The 25428-nt window shown below is 37.0% G+C and overlaps 1 protein-coding gene and 1 pseudogene across 1 annotated transcript in view; both read right to left on the bottom strand.

The window, feature by feature from the left end:
- LOC115508410 (sarcolemma associated protein) overlaps positions 1 to 25428 on the bottom strand; it is a 151793-nt gene that overhangs the window by 79967 nt on the left and 46398 nt on the right. Inside the window, 1 exon segment of the mRNA XM_030307087.1 lies at positions 5674 to 5821. Coding sequence (XP_030162947.1) covers positions 5674 to 5821 — 148 coding nt within the window.
- Positions 625 to 1854, bottom strand: LOC115508409 (annotated as a pseudogene).

Genomic DNA, 25428 nt, shown 5'->3' with positions numbered 1-25428 from the left:
TCTATTTTAATTAGAATTCTTACTTTACTTAATTTTTTCTATTCATTCTATTCATTTAAAATTTTTATTAGTAATAACACCTAAACTTGATCAAACGCCTTTTCTTTTCTTTCTTCTTTTTTTGTTTTTTGTTTGTTTGTTTATTTTGTTTTGTTTTCAGAGTTTGGCTTTATTTTGCAGTAAAGAAGTCATTTGGAGCCATATGGAGCCAGACATCATTGAAGTGAAGTCTATGTGAAATCAATACTGCATTGCAGCTTAGTCTGTTGAAGAAGAAAGAGGAAAGAAGAAAAGAAAAGAAAAGAAAAAGAAAAGAAAAGAAAAGAAAGAAAAGAAAAGAAAAAGAAAAGAGAAAAAAGAAAGAAGGAAAGAGAGGGAGGGAGGAGAAAGAAAGAAAGAAAGAAAGAAAGAAAGAAAGAAAGAAAGAAGAAAGAAAGAAAGAAAAGAAAAAGAAAGAGGGGCACGTGGGTGGCTCAGTCGGTTGAGCTTCCAACTTCAGCTCAGGTCATGATCTCCCAGTCCGTGGGTTCGAGCCCCACGTCAGGCTCTTTGCTGACAGCTCAGAGCCTGGAGCCTACTTCCAATTCTGTGTGTCCCTCTCTCTCTGCCCCTCCCCTGCTCATGCTCTGTCTCTCTCTGTCAAAAATAAACATTTAAAAAAATTTTTTTTTTACAAAAGAAAAGAAAAGGCCTTACAATACAGTATTGATTTCATACACTATACATCATTTGTCAAAAGTTAAGTTTGTCCTAATTAGTTGATAAAATGTACTGCTGTTAGTCTTCCCCCTAGATGTCATTTTTCTTGTGCTTCATTTCCTCAAAGTCAAACTTGGATTTGGTCATCCTCTTACAGATGTCTTTAATGTCATCACAAGCTGTCTCAAAGTGAGTTGGAGCATCGTATGTGCAGGAAATAAAGATATGGCTTTCTGTTCCCAAATCTTTTGGAACGAAAAAGTCAGTGATGCTAACAAATTTCTGTTCAACTGGTTCCAAAAGCTCCAAAGCTGGTCTGATTTCTTTCTCTAGTCCCTCAGTCTCCACCACTGTACTATGGAGATGTACTTCCCTTGTGCTGCCACATTGTGTGTAGAGGAGATCAAGCAGACGTAGATATGTGACTTCCAATTGACTTGGTTCTGGCAGGGGTTGGCATCCCTGGTGTTCTTGATAGGGTGGCTGAGGATGCAGATAACTCTGATCAGCTGGCCCACTTTTTCTACCCAGTCTTTTACATAGCTGGGATCACAAATGAGCTGCTTATAGCAAGCAACCTCTTCTTCAGATTTCACACCGATCACTTTTCCATTTTGCAGAATTATCTCTTCAGTGGTTTACTGAAGGTGTAGGTACCACCTACCTACCTGAAGGTGTAGGCACATGTAGGTACCACCATAAATAGCACTTAACCCTGCAAATTCTTATGGCAGTTGTCCAAGGTCATAGAGTGGATAAAGGTATGGGCTTTTGCCATATCTTGCCAGAGACTTACCGTAAAGTCTATCTATTAATGGTTTCACAACATGGTTGATCTAAATAGTCATCAGTTCTATCAAGTGCCAGGGCATGGCCAGTAAAATCTATGACATCTTGTCCCAAGTCAAATCTCTTGTCAACCTCTCTCATTGCAGTCTTCTTAAGATCAACACTCTCAAAAGTTCTGGGAAGTGACATTTTTTAAACAGTCCCATTTAGCTAGATGCCAGGGCTTCTGCTTCAGTGGAAGGAATCTTGTAGATTTTTTCCTCCCTTATAGACAAAGTTCCTTTCAGTCACTTTGAAATCCAGATAGCGGGTAACCTCTGTATAAAGCAGCATTTTTTTTTTTTTAATTCTTTTAAGTTAATTTTGAGAGAGAAACAGAGAGGGCAAGTGGGGAAGGGGCAGGGAGAGAAGGAGAGGGAGAGAGAGAGAGAGAGAGAGAGAGAAAGAGAGAGAGAGAGAGAGAGAGAGAGAATCCCAAGCAGGCACCGCACTGTCAGCACAGAGTAGGGATCAAACCCACGAACCAAGAGACGACGACCTGAGCCAAAACCAAGAGTTGGACACCTAACTGACAGAGCCACCCAGGTGCCCACGTATAAAGCACCATCATAACCAGCTAACCATTGGCCATAAGGAACTTAGGAATTAAGACAATATTCCAGTCTCTTCCTCTCCCCATTAATGCTGGTGGTGCTCCTGGTATTTTAAATCTTCTGTAGAAATCTTCCAGAGGTGTTATAGATGTACTTTCTCCTCCTTAATATAGGTTTTTATCAATGTGAAGAATTTTCTTTTCATTCACTGATGTTACACCTGACAGGATATATTCCATCAGGCCAGTGCCCAGCATGATCACAGTTCACATCTTACTCCTCATTCATGGCAAGGGGAGGGCAGGGACCAACACCCAAGGAAAGGAGAAAGCACAGGGACTCTAGGGGCCAGGGGCTATAAGGCCACCCTAAAGTGATACGGGAAGTGCTCAGGCTCCTTAGAGCCTGACAGGAAAGGGAAGCCAGGGCTAGAGGTAAAATGGAGCTGGAGAGGAGGGAGGCCAGCCACCACCTAAGATGGGAAGAGAAGGATCAAGTGTCTTTTCAATACCTGCTGGTTATACAGTTATGTGTTTTTTAGTTTTAGTTTGTGGATGATGTTGGTTAGATTTCCCCAATACTGAATCATTTTTGCATTCCTAGAATAAAATCTCCTTTTTTGTTTATTCTAGCTTCATTTCTGAAGTTAATTTACTAATACCTTAATCAGAATTTTTCACCTATTGCCACGAGTAAAATCAGTTCTAGTTTTCTTTTTTTTTACCGTATCTTTATCAGAATTTGGCACTAAGGATTTTGACAGTTTTCCACCTTTATGTATGTTTGGATTAAATAACATTAAATTTATCTGTTTTTAAAAATAAGCTAAAATTCAGCTGTTAAGGCCTATTTCTGGTCAATCCATGATAACTTCCTAGTCCCTTTTAAGGAAATCAATTTACTCAAGTTTTTTACATCTTGGGTAATTTTGCTAGGAAATCAATTTACTCTAGTTTTTTTTCTTCTTTGCCATAGGTTGACATGTAATACTTTCTCAAAATTCTTTTAGTATGTCCTGTATCTGTGTTTATGTATCCTTCCTCATTCCTTATCTTACATATTTTTGCTAGTATTTTTTTTAACCTAGTAAGAGAATCAAGGCTTATGAATTACCTGTTTTATTGTCTGCTGGTTGTTTGGTTGACTTATAAAGAACCAGCATTTGGTTTGTTTATGCCTTCTATAGTTTTTTGCTTATTTCTTAATTTCTGCTTTTTATTTCCCAGCTTCTTTTTCTCATTCTTTTTCTAATTTCTTCTAAATGCCAAGTTCCTTCATTGCCTTTCTTCTTTAGTACAGAAGGAATTTAAAATTATAATTTTTATCTGAATAAAGGATTTACTGTATTTTGGTATAAAAGTCTCCTTTCCTTTCCTTTCTATATAGTTTAAAGTTCCCCTTTTGATTTCTTCTTTGATCCAGGGGTTATCCTGTAGTGTTGTATAATTTCAGTAGGATTTTCCAAGTAATATAAAGCTTATCATAGTACTGTTTAGCATGGGACAAAGTCTAACTTTTTTCCTGGCATATGCTTAAACGGGTAGTACTCAACTTAGTGACAAAGCTTATCCTAAGAGGCCATGCATAACATAAGTCAACTTTTTGGAGGCAATAAATGACAAAAGAAACAACATTTTAAATGATGAAGACATCTTCTTAATTTCCTTAAAGTTGACATAAAAGATAGTTAAATTTTCAAAGAAGCCTGCAAGAATCTAATGTTGCTGAAATAATAGTGCAGTAATAATAACCTGAATTTCAGGATTGTCCTCTTAAGCTTCTTACAACATGTCCTAAAGAGTGTTCCTTATGGGAACTTCTATGGGAAAGAGGAGTAGGGAGGAGTAGGAAGGAGTTTGGAAAGAGCTACATTCTAGAACAGTCACCCTCGTGGAGATCTGCATATATGTTAGCATACTAAAGACTCTGAGAAGTCCTGTTGACCTTTGGTTAACTAAGCATTTCCTAAATGTATTTGATAACCTCATTCTTTTCTTAATTAACACCATTAATTCTCTTGGGGAAATGCAAGCCAAGAACAGACATTCCTTGGAGAAAACACGTAAACAAACTGTCTTCTCTGTGGGTTACTTACAGCTGAGGCTCACTGTTTGCTGAATGCCTTGGTACCAGAGGTGGTACGATGTGGCAACAGATGGTACCGTGTCCGACACAGCTGTTCTTAGTATGGTCTTAAATAAGTTGAGTTCTCTTAGTAAGGAGGACTCAATACTCTGCATCAAAATATAAACTTTCTTTTTTATTTTACAATTGTAAATGGAAATTCCTAAGACTTTCATTCTACCCAAATCAAAATCAAACATCAAAACCTAACTCCTGGAGGAGACCACCAAAACCCAATAAAAATAAACTTCAGTTGCAACAACCAGTGAAATTATATAAACACATACGCACATGTACACACACAGCAGCAGCATCACCACCCAGTCACCATCATCCATCCCCATGTCTACCGGGCAAAATGTCACAGACTGACGACTCAGGGTATCACCAGATCAAAGTATGTTCAGAGAAGCAAAAGAAGAAACTTGTCAATTGTTTCCACTGTCCGTATTAAACTAAGAGAGTGGAACTGCACACTTTTGGTTCCTATTTATTTAGTTTTGTGATCCAGCCATATAATTTCATGGTCATAAAGTAGGCAGTAAAGCAGGTAGAGCCAGGAAGCTTCAGAATTGTAAAAATAAAGCCAATCTACATTTATTTAGCTAGAGAACTTCTAGTTTCAAACCCTGTGAGACGTGAAATTTTATATCTCCATAGGTAGTATGAACTGCCTACAGAACCCTGATTTTGTTTGAGCCAAAATGTATGCACAACTGGAAAGGTTAAATCATAACTGACCTCTGACAATCACGGAGCTCCTGTTTGCCAGTTATGTAACTTCCCAGGCTTCTTTGTAGCCATAGGTAGCTGTGCATGTGGCCAATGAGACAAGAAGAGTATAAACCTGCTCAGAGGATTCTACAGAAGATTGTTCTTTCAATATAAAAAAAAAAAAAAAAAAAAGAGCCACACGGGAAGATATTTTTTCCCAGCCTCACAGTTTTTGCCAAGGACACTGGCATGAGGAAAATAAGGCATGGGGCCCCAGCCGTCCCTCTTTAACCATAAGGTGACAAGCAAAAACATAAGACAAGCAAAAGCGTAAGAAAACAACATGTTAAGGACAGTAGAACGGGAGGGCAGTAAGAACTCTGGATTCCTGACAACATTACTGAGTCAAGTGAACAAAGTCTGAGCTACCCTCCTGACTTGTTAACAATAAATATCCATATGGTTTAAGCTCTTGTTGGATGGGTATGCTGTCACTGCAGCCAACTGTTTCCTAAACTAACACAGGAATGTCCTATATTTTCATACTGTGATGAAAAATATAAATCACTTATTAACACTTCAGAATTTAAAATTTTAGAAAAGCAGTAGTGGAAGTAAGAGTTTTTAATTTTTCACTGCATATAATGCTGTATTTAAATTGCTTTTACAAACATGAAATGTTTTACAACATTAAATAGACTTTTTTTTTTAACTTAAAAAGACAAATAATAGGAAAATCGATCCATACCCGTACCTTTCCGTGTGTTCTCCGTTACATCTACCCCAAACTGGATAATGTCACCAGAAAGAATTTCACATGGTGGACTTTCTTCAGAGCCTCGACTCAATCTCTGGCTATTTATAAAGGTACCGTTACTACTTTTAGTGTCTTGGAGATAAAACTGCAAACAAACAAACAAAAAGAGTCAAAGATTAATACTAATAATTCCAAACCCACTTTAAGAAAAAGGACTTCCAACTCTACAAACTACAACAGGTAGCTTTTCTTCCCCTATCAATTCAAACCTCTTGTTTCAGCTAAGGTTCGCATTTAATATATATGAAATTAGAACCTGGACACCAAGTGATTTAAAATCCAGCTAGACAAAATGGTGCAATAACTCTGGAAAAGAGTTTATAAAGTCTTCAAAATGTTAAACAAAAAGTTAGCATATGACTCAGCAATTCTACTCTGAGGTATATACGCAAGAGAACTGAAAACATATGTCACAAAAACTTGTACGTGAATGTTCAGAGCAGCATTATTCATGACAGCCAAAAAGTGAAAACAACCCAAATGTCCATCAACTAATGAACAGGTAAACAAAATGTAATATGTTTATATTATATTATATTATATTATATATTATATTATATTATTTGGCAATATAGAATAAATACTGATTCATCCTCCAACATGGATGAATCTTTAAAATACTACACTAAGAAGTTAGTCACAAAAGACCATATACTATAGAACTTCATTTATATGAAATATCCAGAATAAGCAAATCCAGAGATAAAAAGCACATTTTTGGTTATAAAAGGGTGAGGTGTCAGAGGAAAAAGGATAAAGGGGCAGGAGATTAGTGGTATAGAATGACTGCTAATGGGTACAAGGTTTCTTTTTGGGATGATAAAAAAAAAAAATACATCTGTTATTTTTTAAAAAGCCAGGTAGACAAGATTCTAATTCTATACTTCCATCTCACTCTTTGTAATTTTGTTCCTAGAATATCTGGGTTAAATCAAAGGAAGTGTTTATTTCACAGGCAAGGACAACTGGTTTTAGGTAACACCTAGAATTAACAGCTATCAGCTAGCTAATGTACTTGGTATCAAGAACGACACATCTTCAGTAAACTCTTTGTAGTAAAGCAGACGGGAGACACCAGGAACTCAAATACTAGAATTGGCTACAAAGCTACTACTTCCTGGTCTCCTAAACTTGCCTTTCATCACTTGGGCAATTTCCCTCTTTAAAAAGGGGAGTGAGGGGAGCCTGGGTGGTTCAGTAGGTTAAGCGTCCAACTTGAGCTCAGGTCATGATCTCATGGTTTGCCGAGTTCAAGCCCCGCACTGGGCTCTCTGCTGTCAGCAGGGAGCCTGCTTCTGATTCTCTGTCTCCCTCTCTTTCTGCTCCTTCCAGCTCTCTCTCTCAAAAATAAACATTAAAAAAAAAAATTTTAAGGGGAGGGAGGGGGTGTCTGTGTGGCTCTGTCAGTTGAGTGTCCAACTCTTGATTTCGGCTTAGGTCATGATTCCAGGGTTGTAGGATCAAGGCTTGTGTCAGGCTCCATACTGAGTGTGGAGTCTACTCAAGATATGCTCGCTCTCTCTCTCTCTCTCCCTCGCTCTCTCTCTCTCTCCCCCCCTCCTTCTGACCCTCTTCCCTGCTTATGCTCTCCTTCTCTCTAAAATAAAAAATTTTTTAATTAATTTAAAATAAATAAATAAATAAATAAATAAATAAATAAATAAATAAATGGTGGGGTGGGGAGCAAGAGGCACAGGAAGCCTACCTATTTATCACCTACCTTTTCTAAAAGAAATTAGAAACAATTGGGATCATGCACAATAGACTTACTAGGAAGAAAACAACCAATAAAAAAAAGATGTACCTTTCTTTTTGCATTTTTCTACACTCTCCAGCCCTGCTTATTCTAGCAACATATTTTCACTGAATTCCTTCCTAAGGAAGAGAGGAAAGAAGAAAACTAATATTTATTAAAATATATGTTACACCACCAGGCCCTCATTTAATCTTAACATTAAAGCTATGATATAGATATTACTTTCATTTGTCACTGAGAAAAATGAGGCATAGGCAAGTATCTTCCAAAGGCCACAGAACTAGGAGCAAGGATTCAAATAACAGAACTGAAAGGGCCATTTTTTTCCCCATTACCTCGCACTGACCTTTATATTTCATTTATCTTTCACTCCTTCCACAAACTTTTCCAAAATGAAATACAACAACTTGCAGAAAATACAAAAATGACATTCTTTTCATTAATTCTTAGGTGACAATATAAAGGCTACCACGCTGTCTATAAATGACTTATTCTCCATTTGTAATTCAAAAAAGACCAACTGTTACTTTGGCTAGCAGTTCATATATTTAATTACAGACCATTAATAATGAAAATTGTATTGATATGTGACAAGTCCATTTGAAATTGACAGGCCTTCCCATTTCACACCAGGGAGAAAAGCACAGGTAATACAGTCAAGTAGGAGTGCTTATCCTCCAAATGTTTCCCACACTGCAACCTACTGTTACACTATATAAGAGAGTTTGGTTTTGTTTTTCAATGAACATATTCTTGGGAAATGCGGCAATATCTGGATTCTAGGTTGCTCATTTGCAGTACTGTGTGTCTTGACAGGCCAAATAAAGGGATTATACTAAATTTACAATGTTTTGCAAACTTCAAGTTCTGATCCATTAGCGTGTTACTAAGTCAATTTAGTAGTCTGTGGCTAGCATTTTGATTTAAACTGTATAGAAATAAGAATATATGAAATGAGGTTCAGTACTGTTTAGCAAACTTTAGCAAACAAAAAGATGTGTGTGTTTCAACACTTCTTACATAGCTCTTAGGTAACTCTAAAACCACAAATTTTCAAATTAAAAAAACTTAAAGTCTACATTAAACCAGGTTCTTTTCATTTTGACACGCCCGTATTACTGCCCGAAGCACAGCCTCCATTTAGCTTGAACACATATCATTTACAGTAGTTGTTCACCCTCCCTCTGCTCTCAACCTACTAGTGGCTTCCAAACACCTAGAATGAAACCTAATGCTCTTATCATTACACCCTATAAGGCCCTGCATGATCTTGCTCTCCATTCCCTCTCCAAACTCATTAACTCCAACTATTTTCTATCCTCATCCCTCTCAGCCACACTAACCTCCACTCCTGCCCCTGAACCTTTGCATTTGTGTATAGCTAGACCACATCAGTCTACTTCCCTGCACAACTATTTTCATTAATATGCTTTAACCTTCTACCCTTGGCTGTTTGAAAAATTGCTATTAAAAATTATGCTTCTGCATCTTCTATGAAACAATCTACTATTATTCAGTCTAAATTGTACAGAAGCTATTCTAGGTGCAGTTTAGGCTCCTGAAGGTATAAAGAGGTTAATTTGTTTGTAAGAGCCTGGGAAGGGACTGTGCTTACAGTCCCTGGATGCATTCCCCATAAGTAGGTATGTTAGGTGATCTTTTGTCACTTTTAAGCCAGAAATATTTTTCTTCTCTATGCTGACAAACCTTCTATCAGGCTTCTTCTTTTTATTCCCTTAAAAGAGATCAGTCTTGGCTACTCTAAAAATTTTTTTCAAATCCTGTTGAAGCTTTAACTATCTTTACTTCCTAGTAGCATAAGGAATGCCCGAGTAGCTCTAGTGTTTGTACTAGCCACCAGGTATTCCCTTAGAGCAGGTGTTTAAGGAGCCCTTAATTTATAAAACCCTCTGTAGCTTGTGGCCAAAGTTCAACTTTTCACTGTTTTCAGATTTTATCTCCAATTAACCCCTTGGTTAAGCTCCCTGAAATCAGGCATTGACAGCTGTCTTTAAACTGAGAGGTTCTCCCTGCCCCACCATTTTTCCCTGGTTCTGTTGATTCTGATTACTTTCAATGACACAGGAACTATACTTCACAGGTTGCATAATTTGTTCTTGGCCTTCAGAAAGTTCTTGTTGTTCATTCCAGAAACAAATACATTTGCATCACTTTCAACTTTGCTAAAATGTGTAAATACTTTTTTCATTTCCACTATAATGATAAACTGCTTCTTTCTAACCCTTTCTACATTGATAGGTTTTGCAATATCCAAACACCAATAGGTCAATAACATTTGCACTCAAACTTCAGAACAAAGCACTATATAGTAGACATGCCATAGCCCAGGGGCCAGAACCTCTAAGCCCATACAGGAGAGTTTTTAAAGTGTGAACACAGAATGGATTATGGATTCTAGATATGGCAGGTACTGCATCATAAAATTTTAATTACCTGAATTAAAATCAAACAGATTGACTAAAATAGCAAACCAAAATCCCACAGAAAATATTTACAACAAAAGTAGGTGACGGGGCACCTGGTGGCTCAGTTGGTTGAGCGTCTAACTTTGGCTCAGGTCATGATCTTGCTGTCTGTGAGTTTGAGCCCCGCATTGGGCTCTGTGCTGACAGCTTGGAGCCTGGAGCCTGCTTCGGATTCTGTGTTTCCCTCTCTCTCTGCCCCTCCCTCCCTCTCTCTCTCTCTCTCTTTCAAAAATGAATGTTAAAAAAAGTTTTAAGGAAATTGTTAAAAAAAAAAAAAGTAGGTGGCAAGGTATCCACACAAACCTCAAAATAAAAATGAGTGAGGAAAACATCAATAGCCAGCAGACATACATGAAATCTGCATCTGTTCAAAAGGATGCATAAGGAAGCAATGGCGCATTTGAGGGATTTGAGAACATCTAAATAGTCAGTAGGTATTCACTGGACAGTGTGATGGCAATTTGAGAGGAGAAGCTGAAATTGGAAAAGGTTTAGCCCAATCCAATAACAAGTGAGCATGACTTAAGTTCTGAAAAAGGCTAGAGCAGCCTGAGTCATATAAATTCTTAAAATCAACCTACCAACCAAAACTGCTTTCCAAGGCAGGGTTCTATAATAAGGAAAGTTGCTGGGTTGAAACCAAAATTGAGCAAGGTAGGGACAAGAGAGACAAGGAAAGAAAAGATCCAAATAAAACTGGAGAAGGGAAAAGGAGCCACCGTATTTTTGAGCATTTTACAAAAACAACAGGAGAGGGAGCTCTGTGACATTAGAAAAGTTCTCCTGAACCATGACTCCCTTCTTAAAGTTCAGGAATACAAATTTCACATAAAAATGAGCAACAGAAAAATATCAAAGCCCCATCCCATACAGTTATTTTAAGAAAAATGAGGCTAAAGAACAGAATAACATCCCTACAGATAATGAAAAACAGACCTTGAGATCAAAATTATACAATTTCAAAGCAAGCTAAGAGACATTAATAATTCAAAACATGAAAAAGAAATACAAATCACAATTACAAAACTCCAGGAAAGGTGAAAGAACTCAAAAAATAAGAGAAAAAGAATCATTCTGAAATGAATACAAAATTAGAAGGACACAAGTGACTAAATGTAACAAATAATCCATTAAGAAAAATAAAAGGTGAAAAGAAGGACATTTTAAAAAAAATTTTTTTTTTCAACGTTTATTTATTTTTGGGACAGAGAGAGACAGAGCATGAACGGGGGAGGGGCAGAGAGAGAGGGAGACACAGAATCGGAAACAGGCTCCAGGCTCTGAGCCATCAGCCCAGAGCCCGACGCGGGGCTCGAACTCACAGACTGCGAGATCGTGACCTGGCTGAAGTCGGACGCTTAACCGACTGCGCCACCCAGGCGCCCCAAGAAGGACATTTTTTAAAATAAAAAAAAAAAAAAATGAAGAAAGCTACATCAGCAAAACAGCAAAGTAGGCAGTTCCACGCTCCCATCCCACTTCAAAAACACTGAAAAACAAGTAGAAACTGTCAAAACCAACTTTTTTAGAATTAGAATTCTGGAAAATAGTCTTACAGCAACTAAGTGAACACTGAATCAAGAAAAAGGCAACTTAAAAATGGTAGGACATCTTTGTGGCATTACTTACTCTTGTCCCATACCCTTCCCCAGTACAACAGAAGTCTTGAAGAGATCAACCCGCATTTCTAGTGTGGGACCCTGGTACCTGGTTCCAGAGAGAGCAGAGTAGACTTAAATCACAAATTATTTTGTCTATCTGTTCTAACCTGTCTGGGGCTACCTAAAGGACTGATGCAAGGCCCTCACCTCTATTCAGCCTAACTTGCAATTCACCCAAGCTGGAAAAGCAGAGGCTGGCTGAAAAAGTGGGATTTATCCCAAGTGGTTCAATATAAGAAAGTCAATCAATGTAACATACCGTATTAACAGAAAGAAAAAAAAACCCACACAATCATCTCAATTGATGCGGAAAAGGCACATGACAAAAACCAATACCCTTTCATGATTTAAAAAAAAAAAAAAAAAAAAGCTAGGATTAGAAAGGAATTTCTTCAACATGATAAAGGACATTCATGAAAATCCCACAGCTAACATAATACTCAATGGTGAAAGAGTGAAAACTTTCTTCCTAAGATCAGGAACATGAAAAGGAAGCCTGTTTTCACCACTGCTATGCAATGTTGCACTGGAAGTTCTAGCTAGACACAAGAAAAAGAAACAAACGGCCTCCAAATTGGAAAGGAAAAAGTAAACTATGTCTATTCACAGATGGCATGATTCTATATATGGAAAATCCCATAGAACCCACAAGAAAGTTACTAGAGCTAATAAACAAATTCAGCAAAGTTGCAGCTCACAAGATAAACACACAAAAATCAGTTGTGTTTCTACACATCAGCAATGAACAATGCAAAAAAGAAATTAAGAAGGCAATTTCATTTATAATGGCACCTAAATAAAATAACTGGGAATAAATTTAACCAAGAGGTAAAAGACTTATACGTTGAAAACTACAAAATATTAAAGAAACAGAAAGGCATCCCGTATTTGTGGACTGAAAGACTTAATATTGTTAAGGTGTCAACATTAACCAAAGTGATCTACAGATTCAATACAATCCCTATCAAAATTCAAACAGCCTTTTCTGCAAAAATGGAAAAGTCAATCTTCAAATTCATATGGAACTGCAAGGGACCCTAAATAGGCAAAACAATCTTGAAAAAGAAGAACAAAGTTGGAGGATTCACACTTCCTGAATTCAAAACTTACTACAAAACTACAGTAATCAAAACAGTGTGGTACAGGCCTAAGTACAGACATACTTAAAGTAAAATTAAGAGTCCAGAAATAAAACTGTACATCGATAACCAACTGAATTTCAACAAAGGTGCCAAGACCATCCAATAGGAAAATAATAGTCTCTTCAATAAATGGACCTCAGACAACTAGATAACCACATGCAAAAAAATAAAGCTAATTTATCCCATATACAAAAATTAACTCAAAATGGATCAAAGACCTAAATATAAGAGCTAAAACCATTAAATTCTTTTCATCCATTATTTCTTCAAAAAAAATTTTTTTTTTCTGTTCTTTTCTCTCCCATCTCTTTGCCTTCTGGGATTTCCATAATGTGCATGTTGATACACTTGATGATGTCCCTTAGGTACTATTCATTTTTCTTCATCTATTTCTTTCTGGTTCTCAGACAGGGTATTTCAATCACCATATCTTTAAGTTTTTTGATTCCTTCTTTGCCTGCTCAAATATGCTACTAAGCCTTCCGCTGATTTTTATTTCAGCTATGTTACTTTTTCTACTTTCTCTCATTGATAGTCTCCATGTGTTTACACATTGTTCCCCTCATTTTCTTTAGTTCTTTGTCTATGTTTTCCTTCAGCATTCTGAGAATGTTAAAATAGTTACAGTCTTTGTCTCTTAAGTCCAATGTTTGAGCTTCTTCAGGGATTTCTTTTTCCTATTAAGGGCCACAATTTCTGTCTTTGTATGTTCTGTATTTTTGTTGAAAACTGGATACCTTGAATCTTGTAACGTGGTAATTCTAGAAATCAGGCTCTCTCCTCTTTCTACAAATTGCTGTTGTTACTAGATGAAGGATATAGTTGCTGGTTTAGTGACTTTTCCAAGCTTTTTTTTTTTTTTTTGGCAAAGACTATATTCCTCGTTGTGTGTTGTCACTGAAGTCTCTGATCTATTATTTCTGTGGTCAGCCAGGGTCCTGACAGAAATTTCTTTAAATGCCAGGATCCAATCAGAAAAATGGGGTAGAGGTATTTTGTCTCTTTAAATTTCTTTGGAAGATGCCAGAGAAGTCACATTAGCCTATGGGGTTTGAAACAATGGTCAGTCTCTGTGCTGGTCCCTCAGCAATCAAAAGCAGCAGTCAAAACATAAAACCACAATTTTTGAAGGACAAGCAAGTCACATCAGGAACCATGGGCTACCATACCCACAGCTGACTGTCACAGGGCTGAGGGATAGAAAATTGTAGTCACTGGGGGTGCCTGGGTGACTCAGTTGGTTGAGTGTCCCACTTCGGCTCAGGTCATGATCTCGTGGTCCATGAGTTTGGGCCCTGCGTCGGGCTCTGTGCTGACAGCTTGGAGCCTGGAGCCTACTTCGGATTCTGTGTCTCCCTCTCTCTCTCTGCCCCTCCCACACTCACACTCTGTCTCTGTCTCTCAATAATAAACATTTTAAAAAAATTTTTTAAAGAAAAAAAAAGAAAATGGTAGTCACTGTGTAAAACCCAAAATTCTCAGAAATTTACCAGCTTCTTTCTTCATTAAGCACTCCACTGGATGCTGCAAGTGTATGACTAAATTTCAAAACAATTGCTTCAGAGAGTTCATGCTAGCTTAATAGCTGTCTTGGTGAAGGAACCAATCTTTGGAGCTTCCTTCTCTGCCATTTTCCATGACATCATTCCCATTAGTTCTATTTCAACCTACAAATCTTTTCTTGGGCCAAATCAAACAAATCCCAACCTATAAAAATAGCTACCATCTATTGACTAATTGTTATGTGCAGGTACTTCTGATCCTCACAACAATCCTACCAAGTAGATATTACCATTTCCATTTTATAGATTAAAAAACTGAGGCTCAGGTATATTAAGTAGATTGCCATGGTCTCACAGCTATCACAGATTTGACATTATTCCTTTAAAACCTCCACACTGTCTTCCTCCTCTCCTACTTAGATACACACTCTCTGGTCTTTGAGTACAAACTTATGAAATCCCGCTTTGTTTATGAAGTTTTCCTGAAGCAATCAGAATAGTAAGGGTCAATTTTAACTCTAACTCCACAATTAAAGCACATCATTTACTTGGCACCTGTCTTGGAGAAACTGCACATCTATAAAACCAAATGCAACCACCTCTACACTGAGAATAAGTTAACAGAGTATGAATTAAGTACCAAAATCCGGAGAGGCTGCTAAGAAGTATAGTTAGGAACAGTCAGTTGCTAAGGAGGCATTTACAAGTGAGGGTGGTGATCTGAATGAAAGGCAAGGCGAAGGAGGAGGTGGAAAAGGAACAGGTATTGCAATACATTTATGTATAATTAATGCCCAGCCCCAGAGGGTAACCAAAGCCAAAGGAAGAAGTGGGGAAATGCAAGAGAAAGTGAAGCTGTAAGAGAGGGTCTTGCACACTATACTAAGGAGTTGAGACTTCTTAAGAGAAACCACTACTAAAGGATTTGATGCAAATATTGTTTTAGGGAGATTATTCTAACAGCTCTGATAATCTAGCAGCTGTGTGTAGGATGATTTGCAGTGGGTGTAACTAGAAATAGGGAGACCCATGACTTATACATTTTTTGCCACCAATAATTTAGTTATTTCTTAGAATACATCATGTCTGTTATATATGAATTTGTTTGTTTATATATTTATATATTTTTTGTTTCTATAACATTCTTGGCTTCCTGACTAGCAAAGAACCACATGTTTCAGAGGCTGAAATTTTTAAGCTGTGCCACTGGAGGGGGAAATACAAAGTTCCATTCATATGCTATAGGAAAACACATGGAAAAGTGGCAAAATGTTCTTCACCAAAATGAAATCTCACACATAAACTAGAATGAACCTGTCCACCCAAAGATCTTGCAAATGTTATGAATTTGCCAAGATTTTTCCCATCACCAAGTGATATTCCAGACACACTCATTGTACAATAATTTCTTCTTATAGAGACGGCTCATAAAAGAGAAAGAAAACATATTTCTTCTATCTCTCTACATAGGAACAGAGATAAGATTATGAAGAACAGACACAGAGAAGGTGGGAAGGAGAAATTTTTAAAATTTAATGAGAACAATACAAAACATACAAAATTAAGCTACAATGAGCACATCCTTCTGAAATATGCAAATTGTGACAGTCCTTCACTGAGAATTCAGGCAAAGTAAATTAGATTACTGAAGCTCAGCAAGATATAAAATAAATATATCATCAGAACATTAGTTCTGAGGTGAGGCTATTGAAAGCCTACACCAAATTCTAATTCGGAGATTAATAACCAATTTCCCACATCCTAAAACAGGTTGACAAGCAGATACTAATTATTTTCTCCTCTCATGGTGTGTTAATCACAGCAAGAGGCATTCAACTTTGACTTTGAGGCTCCTCTTTAGGTAATTGGTATTAAAGAACAGATACTGATCCCCAACTCAATTTTTTAGATGCCAAGAAATCTCTAATTACCTCAAAGAATGTCAAATATTTTATTTCAATATTCAAAATAGGTATTTATAAAAAGTATCATGTATTTTAGCATAGTAGAGATAGAACAAGGGGATATTGTGATATTAAAATGTTACCCTAAACCATCCTGAGATCAGCTGAAGCAACAAAGTAATTGCACTTCCACTCTGTATCTCTGATAGTTAAAAACCTCATCCATAGAATAATAGCCTCATTTTCCACAAAAGTAAATCACTGTGATCACATTTGTGGGAAATACTGAACAAGGTACTACATTTAAAGGATGTAGTCTTACATATTATTTAATAATGCATACAACAGGCTCAATCTAAGGACAGCTGATATTCATTTAGATAGTCACTAAGAGATGGGGGAGAGGGAGATACTAAAAAAAAAGTTTCCATTAAAGACTAGCAAAATTGGCAAAATATAGGAATCTAGATCTTACTTAGAAAGAAAAAAGAAAAAAAACTACCCACACATAAAACTTTATTTGGCAAACAAATTCAATGGAAATGTTAAAAGATACAAATAGTACATCTACTCCCAAAAGAACATTCATAGCTTTTTAAATGCTTAATAAGGTAATGAAAATAACCACAATGGTCTTTTCCATCCATTAGGCACAACCACTCAGGCTGGCATATAATCTTACTTTTTTAAGACATTATTTTTATTTTTATTTATTTTTAATTTTTTTTAACGTTTATTTATTTTTGAGACAGAGAGAGACAGAGCACGAACAGGGGAGGGGCAGAGAGAGAGGGAGACACAGAATCGGAAGCAGGCTCCAGGCTCTGAGCCATCAGCCCAGAGCCTGACGCGGGGCTCGAACTCACGGACCGCGAGATCATGACCTGAGCTGAAGTTGGACGCTTAACCGACTGAGCCACCCAGGTGCCCCTTAAGACATTATTTTTAAGTAATAATCTCTACACCCAATGTGGGGCCCAAACTCACAACCCTAAATCAAGAGTCACATGCTCCACCAACTGAGCCAGCCAGGTGCCCAGGCATGTAATTTTAATTTTAAAACATCTTGGTCTTTACTCACGTCTCTTCATTTTTAGTGACAGTTAATTCTTCAAGAGATTTATCTCCTCAAGGTTTTGACAATTCACACATTTGCAACTGAGTGCTTTGGTTATTACGTGAATAAATAGAAATAAACAAAGCAACTTATGAAACAATCTTTTTGACTGAGATAGGAAATGATGTTGGAACTAAAGAAAATAAACCCCTCAAGACTGAGTATAACGCAGAGGCTCCCATTTGCTGCCACATGACTCAGATGTTCAAACGCCATCTACCCCCCAAAATCCCTCATGATATCCAAGCTCCTAAGGATGGGTAAGTAATACCCCCAGATAAGAGCTATTCTTTTTTTTATTTTCAACTGAAATTTATTATCAATTCTACCTCCATTTATGACTTAAACACAATGCCTAAAATATTTTTCCCTAGGAAACTTTTAGGACCAAAGTGAAGTTTCCTTTGAAAAGGATCATCAGTTTTCCTTCACTACCATGAAAGGTAACATGGCTTATATTCAGAATTAAGCTACATAGAAATTTCACCTACAGAGCAAAGCCAAACCAAGAAGAGTTCACTGTTCAATAATGGCAAAAGCATACCACGTAATACATAATAATCACAAGTTTTTGAGTGCCTACCATGCGCTTAAACTACTTTCTGTGCATTCTTTTACTTAATCTTCACACTAATCTTATAGAGATAGATGTTTTATTATCCCTATACTACAGATAAATGAGGACTAAAAATAGTTAAGTAACTTGCCAAAGGGCCTCCCAAGCTACTAATTGTACAGAGATGAATGTATGAGTACATAGCTGAATGGCTGAGGTCAATGAGGTCAAAAAGCATTTTAAACTCTTTGACCTCAACCATTCAGCTATGTACTTAGGTTTGTCTGGCAATTTCATAGCCACTATCTCTAATATTTCTCCCAATCACCCTGTGAAATAAGAATGATTTTGATCATACACATCAGCAAATTGAGGCTGACACACAAGCCAAGTGACCTATCTATACTCACAATGGAGAAAATAGAACAGCAGTCAGGTTTTATGATGCCAAATCATCATGAAAGATAAACTTAAAAAATCTCTTTCAAAAATGCGTTTGCTACCTACTGCCATCTACTTGAGGAATAATCCTAATAAATTTGTGTTTCCTAGTTTACGTACCCATGGCAGATTAAAAGAGAACAAATATTTGCTTATGCCAGGGACTTTGCTGGGCACTTTACACACATTACCTCATCTAAACTTCAGAATACTATTATATAAGCAGTTATCCCACATGATCAGACAGGATTAGGAGTTAAATCATATACCCAAAGATTACACAGAAAAGTAAGAACAGCAAACAAGATCTATTAGACTCTTCATCACTATGGCAAATTCCATGAAGATCAGGATCAGTGGCATCCCTTTTTGTCAGTGATATCCCTAGACATTAACAAAATGTCTGCTAAATAAACCAAAGAGTATTTTATTTTATTTTATTTTATTTCATTTCATTTCATTTCATTTCATTTCATTTCATTTTTGAGAGAGAGAGAGGGAGAGAATCTTAAACAGGCTCCATGCCCAACACAGAGCCCAACATGGGGCTCAATCTCAGACTGTGAGATCATGACTTGAGCTGAAATCAAGAGTTAGACATTTAACCAACTGAGCCATCCAGGCACCCCCCCAAATAGGATTTTAAATAAATATTTCATTGAGTGTAACATTTATAATGCATCATTCCCCCACCATTTCCTGAACACCTCTGGTCAAGAATTCAACCATCAGCCTACTAATAATACAATAAATATGACTATGAGAAGCCACTTAGAGCAAATGCAAAACAGTAGTAATAATAAATACTGTTAGTAATAAGTAATACCAATAACCCCATAAGACATCCATTATGTCACCAATTCCTATGAATTATGATTCAGATTCAGAACAATCTCTCAATTCCACCCTGCCTTTCCCTTCCCATTACCGTCCTTCTAACCCAGGTCCATAATCGTTGTCAAGATGAGAACTATGATTCCATACTCTCCACCCTTCACACTGATGCTAAAGTTATTTCCTAAAAATGCAAACTTGATCACTTTGTCTCCCTTTATAAAAGGGCTTTTGTCCCTCTATTGTCTTCAAAAATCAAATCCAAGAGCTGTGATAACTTTAAAAATGACACCAATCACCCTAACCTGATTTACCATTTTTCCTAAAAACTATCATCCATCCCAGCCTTGCTTTACTAGCAATTCCCTACATAAGCCCCAGGCATCCATGTGTTTGGTTATGCTGTTCTTGGACCCTTGCTTCCACCCACCCACACTCTTTACTTGTTAAAAGCATTCTTTTCTTTCCGAAGCCCAGTTTAAACACTTTAACAAGTAAGATTTATTTCTCAGATAACATTTCTCACTAAGTAAACACCTAAATCAGAGACTCAAGGCTTTATTCTACGTTAACTCCCAAACCTTGATGTCCAAAACATGCTTGGAACAGCACTATTATTCTATCTTTTCTAATCTATAACATTCATTGCCTCTTAGGAAGTTCCAATAGGCACAAGTCACAAATGATTTTTTTTAACGTAGAACAAAATATAAGTGATTCATACTCTACAATGGAAACTAAAAGTTTCGTTTTAACATAGGATAGGCCAAACTGTATTACATCCAAATAACAACATGCTATATAAAACAGAGTATACATTAAGATTTGAATTCCAGCTCTATCACCTTCTAACTTACTGTGTGACCTTGAGTATTACTTAGTGTTACTTAACCTCTCTGAGCCACCCTTTAGTTATAAAGATACTTATAAATCGCTATTTATAAGTTGAGAATAATATCAGTTCCTAGCTCAGAGTGTTTGTTGTAAAGGTTAAATTATGCTAAGCATGTAAAGTACTAAGCAAAATATTTGTACATACTAAACAAATGGCAGCATATATCTACATACATATACACACATATATATGTAAAACATTGTCAACCAGCTAGATTAGTTCTGATACTTATAGAATAATATACCACATTAAATTCTTTCAAGTTATAAATAATAAAAAAAAATGGAAGCTATTAAATCCATAGAATATGCATAAATATGTAATCACTGACTTTCTTCAAAGGAACTGATACAAGATTTTCCTTTATTGGTTAAAGTTCTTAAAAATAAAGTCCTCTGCTGATTAATTAAATAGTAAACAGCTGATAGAGATATAAATAGATCAGTAACAGCTGAACTCTAACACTGTTAAAAATAGTATGTCACCGCCCCCAATACACGTGAATATTACCATAAATAACCACAACCTGTGCACAGAACAAAAGCAGCTAAACCTTTGTCTCACAGCACAACTAAAAACTTTTCATGAAAAATATAAAATACATATCACAATATGGACCAGGGATTCCCAAATCAAAGTTAAATCAAAAGGAAAGTACTGCTCTCAAGTATACATAAATACACTTAGAAAGTATTACATAGATTAGCAATCCACAGTTCATTTAACATTATGAGCCAACTAATGAACAAACTAAGCCATGAGATATTCAGTGATGTCATAATTCCATTTCTAAACAAGAGTCCTACTATACTCCTGGCCCTGAGTGACAGGTCTGGAAACCCAGTCAAGAGAATAATGCAAACAGAAGGCCATAACTCACTCAGTTCAAAACTCAAAATGCCACTTGGACACCCTTTAAACTATCAGGGCAGAGACAGAGTTTACTGCATTACACCCTCCTATACTATTTGAATTTTCTGTTTAAAGGGAAAGAGAGTGAAATGTATGTGAAGGAGTAAATAAGCATCTAATTCTGAAACTCTCAAGAGACCTAAAAGCTCAGGAAGATGGGCAATTAGCAAAGTTGTCAATATCAGTTTGACAAAAATTAAAAATAGTTTGATACCTGGTTCTGGCAAGAATGTGGCGAAATTGCACTCTCATACACTGGGGATGAGAATATAAAGTGCTACAACCTTTTTGGAAAATGATTCAGCAATACCTATGAAGCTTTTTTTTTAACGGTTCTTTATTTTTTTTTAATTTTTTTTTTCAACGTTTATTTATTTTTGGGACAGAGAGAGACAGAGCATGAATGGGGGAGGGGCAGAGAGAGAGGGAGACACAGAATCGGAAACAGGCTCCAGGCTCCGAGCCATCAGCCCAGAGCCCGACGCGGGGCTCAAACCCACGGACCGCGAGATCGTGACCTGGCTGATGTCGGACGCCTAACCGACTGCGCCACCCAGGCGCCCCAATGGTTGTTTATTTTTGAGAGAGAGACAGGGGGACAAAACATGTGCGTGCGTGAGCAGGGGAGTGGGAGAGAAGGGGGGGGGGAGAGAGAATCCCAAGCAGGCTTCCTACTGTCAATACAGAGCCTGACACAGGGCTCAATCTCACCAACCATGAAATCATGACCTGAGCTGAAATCAAGAGTCAGACGCTTAACTGACTGAGCCACCCAGGCACCACAAAGATTTTTAATGCTTATACTCTTTGACTAATTCCACATCCAGAAATCTAACCTATAGAAACACTGAAATATTCACACACATGTGCAATGGCAAATGCATAAGCATGTTCACTAAGCAAGGCTAACAGAAGTTAAAAACTGGAGACAGATAATGCCAAACCAAACTACATACGTGTATCTGATGATATATCAGACATCACAATCACAATATCACAATCATAAAAAATAATGAGGTAGAGTTATTGGTACTGAAATTAAAATATATCAAGATATACAGTAGTCCCTTTTCACAGAAAGAATGATATATATGCTAATATACCATTAGAAAACAAAAATCTGAAAGAATGTATACAAAATGTTCACCGTGCTTATCTCCACCAAAAAATATCTTAAATCGGGGTGCCTGGGTGGCTCGGTTGGTTAAGCAACCAACTCTTGATTTCGGCTCAGGTCATGATCTCATGGACGTGGGATGGGGCCGTGCACATTGGGCTCTGTGCTGACAAGTGTGGAGCCTACTTGGGTCTGTCTCTCTCTCTGTCTCTCTCTGTCTCTCTCCCTGCTCACACTAGCATGCTCTCTCTCAAAAATAAACATTTTTTAAAAAAAGAAATCTTAAATACTTTAAAATTAAAAGAGAATATTTTATTCAATAAGCCTAGCAAATTTTCAATTCCACATTCTGGTCATTTAGAGGAAGAGAGCAAGGGGCACCTGGACGGCTCAGTTGGTTAAGGTCCGACTTCGGCTCAGGTCACGATCTCATGGTTCATGGGTTCGAGACCCACATTGGGCTCTGCCTCTCCCCTTTCTCTGCCTCTCCCCTGCTCGCTCTCTCTCTCTCTCTCTCAAAATAAGTAAATATTTTTTAAAAATTTAGAGGAAGAGAGCGAAAGGAAGATAAAAAGAAAAAAAAGCAAAAGGGGCACCTGGGTGGCTCAGTTGGTTAAGCGGCCGACTTCAGCTCAGGTCATGATCTCGCGGTCCGTGAGTTCGAGCCCCGCGTCAGGCTCTGTGCTGACAGCTCAGAGCCTGGAGCCTGTTTCAGATTCTGTGTCTCCCTCTCTCTGACCCTCCCCCATTCATGCTCTGTCTCTCTCTGTCTCAAAAATAAATAAATGTTAAAAAAAAAAATTAAAAAAAAAGAGACAAAAAAAGAAAAAAAAGCAAAAGAGGGATACACACTCAACTGCATGACATACAAAAGCAGAATCTGCTAGGAAAAAAAGAGGTAAACATCAAGGGAAATCAAAGAGGAAAGAAGTCCAATAAATTCAAAAGGGCTAGTCATCATCTTGCACATGTGAACAACAGACTTCAGATGTAAAATCACTGACTTTTGAACTGTACTTAAGAGTTTTCACAGCTCACTTCCTTTTTGTTCTTTCAGATTACAAGATTCAATTCTGAACGGAATAGCTTCAACAACCCACCAGAATTCTTTACCTGAGGTAATTCAAACTAAGAGATTTGGTATAACTACGGTCTTCAGGATTCTTGCCCTTAAAACAGTTGTAAAACTGAAAAAGCATAAGATTAACCTTTACACAACACAGCACACACAGGAAATGTAATTTATACAACACAAGATTTCCTGACAGATTGGATGTATGAATCTGTATGAATCAACATGAAAGAAAGGAGTCAAGAACAATACCAAAGTTTTTAACCTAAGCAATTTAGAAGGATGTAGTTGCGTCTGTGTGAGCTGGGAGGGTTAAAGGAGGTAAGGTTTTGTTTTTGTTTTTTTTTTAATCTTTTATTGAGGTTGAGGGAGGGGTTAGCAGTTTGGCTTTGGACATATTAAATTTGAGGGAGCTGTTAGACATCATGTGGAAATGTCAAAAAAGCAGTTGGATAAGAACTCAGAGTTCAGGAAAGAAGTCTGGGCTTGACATAAAAATTTGGTTGTCACCAACCACATACAAAGAATGTGAGGTCAAGAGATGGGATGAAATCACCAAGACAGCAAGTACAGACAGACAGGAAGACCAAGGACAGAGCCTTGGAGCAGTCCAAAATTTACAGGTCAGGGAGAAAAAGACCAAGCAAAAGAAATTTAAAATGTGGCCAGTGAAGTATGAGAAGAACCAAGGGAAAGTGACATGTCCCAAAAGTTACAGGAATGATGTTTTCCAAGAATATGGGAGAAATTAACTACGTCAAATGATGCTGAAAAATCAAGTAAGATAAAAAACAAAAATTGACCACTGGAAAAGCAACTTGGAAGCCACTGATGGCCTTGACAAGAACTGTATAGATATAGCAGCAAATGAAAGCTTGACTGGAATGATTCAAGAGAAAATGAATGAAGAGGAATGAGAAACCACACCTATAGACAAATCTTTTAAGAAGTTTTGCTCTAAAGGGAAGCAAAGAAATGTGCATGCACAGCCAAGAAAACCAACCTACTGAATGAGAGAAAACACCTGCAAATCATTAATCTATTAAGGGGTAAATATCCAAAATACATAAAGAACTCATCCAACACAAGACAAAAACAAAAACAAAAAACCAATCTGATTTAAAAATGGGCAGAGGATCACAATAGACACTTTTCCAAAGAAGACATACAGATGTCTAACAGGTACATGAGAAAATGTTCAACATCATTAATCATGAAGGAAATATAAATCAAAACCACAATGAGATATCACCTCACACCTGGTGGAATGACTATTACCAAAAAGATAAGAAATAACAAGTGTTGGCAACGATGTCAAGTAAACAGACTCTTTGTACACTGTTGGTGGGAATGTGAATGGGTTCAGCCACTACATAAAATGGTACGGAGGTTTAAAAAAATACAACTATCATAAGATCTAGCAATTCCACTTCTGAGTATTTACCTGAGGAAAATGAAAACATTAACTCAAGAAGATATATGCACCCTCATGTTTACTGCAGCATTATTTACAATAGCCAAGGTATGGAGACAACCTAAGTGTTCACTGATGGATGAATGGATAAATACATACATACACACACACACACACACACACACACCATGGAATATTATTTAGCCATTAAAAAAAGGAAATCTTGCCATTTGTGACAACATAGATTGACCTTGAGGGCATTATGCTAACTGAAATTGAGAGAGAGAAAGGCAAATACTGTATGATTTCACTTACATGTGGGATCTAAAAATAAACAAAAAAACAAGCTCATAAATACAGAGAACAGACTGGTAGTTGCTAAAGGCAGGGGGTGAGGGTAAGAAGAAATGGGTGAAGGGTGTCAAAAGGTACAAAATTCTAGTTATAGTACAGGGATGTAATGTATAGCATGGTGACTATAGTTTATATTACTGTACTGCATATATGAAAGTTGCTATAAGAGTAGACCTTAAAAGTTCTCAACAGAAGAAAAAAATTCTGTAACTATGTATGGTGATGGATGTTAACTAGACTTATGATGATCATCTTACAATATATACAAATAGTGGATCATTACGTTGTATACCTGAAACTCATATAATGTTGTATACCAACATTATATATCAAATTCATATAATGTTGTATATCAATTATACCTCAATAAAAAAAATTTCTATTAAAAAAGATGAGCAATAGCTGGAAGGGAAAGTGAAGTCAAGATAGTTTTTTTAAAAGAAAAAACATTTTTATATACGAATAAGAATAATCCAGTAGAGAAGAAGGGCACTTAGAAGGGCACCCTGAAGATTCAAAAATGACTTCT

The sequence above is a fragment of the Lynx canadensis genome, chromosome A2, assembly GCF_007474595.2.
Source record: "Lynx canadensis isolate LIC74 chromosome A2, mLynCan4.pri.v2, whole genome shotgun sequence".
NCBI lineage: Eukaryota > Metazoa > Chordata > Mammalia > Carnivora > Felidae > Lynx > Lynx canadensis.
The sequence above is the reverse complement of the archived record's forward strand: the minus strand, read 5'-3'. Positions and strand labels throughout refer to the sequence as shown.